This window comes from Hoplias malabaricus, chromosome 8 (assembly GCF_029633855.1).
Source record: "Hoplias malabaricus isolate fHopMal1 chromosome 8, fHopMal1.hap1, whole genome shotgun sequence".
Taxonomy (NCBI): domain Eukaryota; kingdom Metazoa; phylum Chordata; class Actinopteri; order Characiformes; family Erythrinidae; genus Hoplias; species Hoplias malabaricus.
Genome location: NC_089807.1, coordinates 45,168,042 through 45,170,541, shown reverse-complemented (window position 1 = coordinate 45,170,541; position 2,500 = coordinate 45,168,042). Strand labels below are relative to the sequence as shown.

Below are 2,500 nucleotides of genomic sequence, written 5' to 3'. Positions count from 1 at the left end.
GAGAGCTAATGGCAATTAGCTTTATAACATTTATTTTAGGAGTCCTCTCCGCTCAGAGACAGGGCAGGAGCAGAAGACGAGTTCGGAGTGGTTTAAAAACACAGGTCATCAGCAGGTTCAGTCAATGTTTACATCAGTTTACATCTGTACACATCTGTTTACACGTGTGATTTGATTATCTAAGTCTCTGTGGAGACGGAGGATTCTCTTTGTCTTCGTGTACTGTACTTCATTTCAGCGTGTGACAAACACGGAGTCAGATTTCTCTCCTGTGGAGCTGAATGGAACCAGGCGTCTCCACGTCTCCAACACACTCCCGGCATTTCATCCCCTCTCCACCTCCACCAGCGCCTCTCTACAGGGTGATGATGATGATGGGGAACAGTGGACATATGAGTATTATTATTGTTTCTGTCCCTGGGTCGTACGCTCTGTGAGCTGCAGTGTTGTGACCTGGTGGAACAGAGTGGTGCAGGATTACTGTGAGGAGTGTGGTGTGTTCTCACTGTGTCTGTGTGGGTTTCCTCCGGGTGACTGTCTGTGAGGAGTGTGGTGTGTTCTCCCTGTGTCTGTGTGGGTTTCCTCCGGGTGACTGTCTGTGAGGAGTGTGGTGTGTTCTCCCTGTGTCTGCGTGGGTTTCCTCCGGGTGACTGTCTGTGAGGAGTGTGGTGTGTTCTCCCTGTGTCTGCTCCGGTATCTACCCACGCTCCAAAAACACATGTTGGTAGGTGGATTGGTGACTCAAGTGTCCGTAGGTGTGAGTAAATGTGTGATTGTGTGTCGCCCTGTGAAGGACTGGCGCCCCCTACAGGGTGTGTTCCTGCTTTGGGCCCAGTGACTCCGGATGGAACCCACTGCCGTGCTGAACTGGATAAGTCCTTACAGACAATGAACAAAGGATTGAATGTCGATTTAAAAGTGTTTAAAGCTGTGAGCAGTCGTTGTAAGGAACAGTTCATTAATTAAATGTCACTAACAGCTCAGGAGACTCCATTCAGTTTAGTTTGGGTACAGCAGGTCCGAAGCTGTAATGCTGTATTTTATAACGGGTATCGGCAGAAATCTACACTTATAATATCGGAAATCGACATCAGTCCAGGGTTCCTATATCGGTACATTCCTAAAAGTAAATCTGGTTCTGATTCTTAGAGTGGCCCGTGTGTGTGTGTGTGTGTGTGTGTGTGTGTGTGTGTGTGTATGTACAGTGTTTTGGAGCCTGATGCTCCTCCGTGTAGTGGTGTGTTCGCAGTTTGTGTGTTAATGAACCTGTGTGTGTGTGTGTGTGAGTACAGGTCTGAGACTGTGTGTTATGTGTTTTGTGTGTTAATGACACTGTAAGTGTTTGGGCAGCAGGTCTGTGTGTGTGTGTGTGTGTGTGTGTGTGGCGTGCTTCGCTACAAAAACAAAAGCCGATTAAAGATGCATGGGGCTGAAAGACGACAGGCCTCAGATGAAAGCGGAGCAGATATGAATAAGGCAGCGAGCTCGGCGCCGGATATTGACTGACGACACGCCGCTCGCCTTTGAAATTCACTCTGGGTTCCTCTCTTTTTTCTCTTTTCTCGTTTTTTCCTCCTTCGTTCCCAGGCAGGACGAGAGAGGTGATGTATTTTTTACGGCGTCTAGACACGTCTCTCATTCAAAAGAGGAGAAAACACCAAGACACGGACCAGGAAGAGAGAGAGAGAGAGGGAGAGAGAGGGGGGAGAGAGAGAGGGAGGGAGAGAGAGAGAGAGAGACCTACACTGACACACATCATGTCAAGTTACACAGGAGTACAAGAAGAGAGAAAAACAGAGAAGTGAGAGATTGAGAAATAGAGGAAAAGAGAGAGAGAGAGAGAGAGAGAGAGAGAGAAGCCAGTGTTGGGGCAGAATGTGGGGAAATAAATGAGACATAGACGCAGTGACAGAGGATAGAAAAAGAATGAAAGAGAAAGAAAAAGTTAAAGGGAAGAGAGTGAAAAAATGGAAAGAGATAATGAGACAGAGACAAGAAAAATAGTGAAACACACACACAGTATATATACACACACTCATACATGCACACCCACACACACACACACACCCACACACCCCTCAGGTTAAACCCAAAACAACCACATGGTGGAATCAGATACTAGAGGGAGAGAGAGAGAGAGGGAGAGAGAGAGAGAGAGAGAGAGAGAGAGAGAGAGAGAGAGAGAGAGAGAGGGGAGAGAGAGAGAGAGAGAGAGAGAGAGGGAGAGAGAGAGAAGGGGTTATGAAGGGCTGGAGATAGAGAGATAGAAACAGAAGTAGAGATAAACAGGGAGAGAATGAGATAGGGCAAGGGTGTGTGCTAGAGAAGGCCAAAAAAGAGAGAAAGGCAGAGAGACGAAACGGAGAGTGGACGCACTTTTCCTGAAGCTCTTTGAGGCGCTGATCCCTCTCATGCAGCTCCGTCCTGAGGCCCTTGATCACAGAGCTCTGTCTAGTCACCTCTGCACTAGAGCCCTGAGAGAGAGAGAGAGAGAGAGAGA

The 2,500-nt window shown here is 47.8% G+C and overlaps 1 protein-coding gene across 1 annotated transcript in view; it reads right to left on the bottom strand.

Moving 5' to 3' along the window:
• The window catches only part of cntln (centlein, centrosomal protein), a 66,568-nt gene that overhangs the window by 18,084 nt on the left and 45,984 nt on the right, over window positions 1-2,500 (bottom strand). The window contains exon 16 of the mRNA XM_066678300.1: window positions 2,377-2,474. Within this exon, the coding sequence (XP_066534397.1) occupies window positions 2,377-2,474 (98 nt within the window). The remainder of the gene's footprint in view (window positions 1-2,376; window positions 2,475-2,500) is intronic.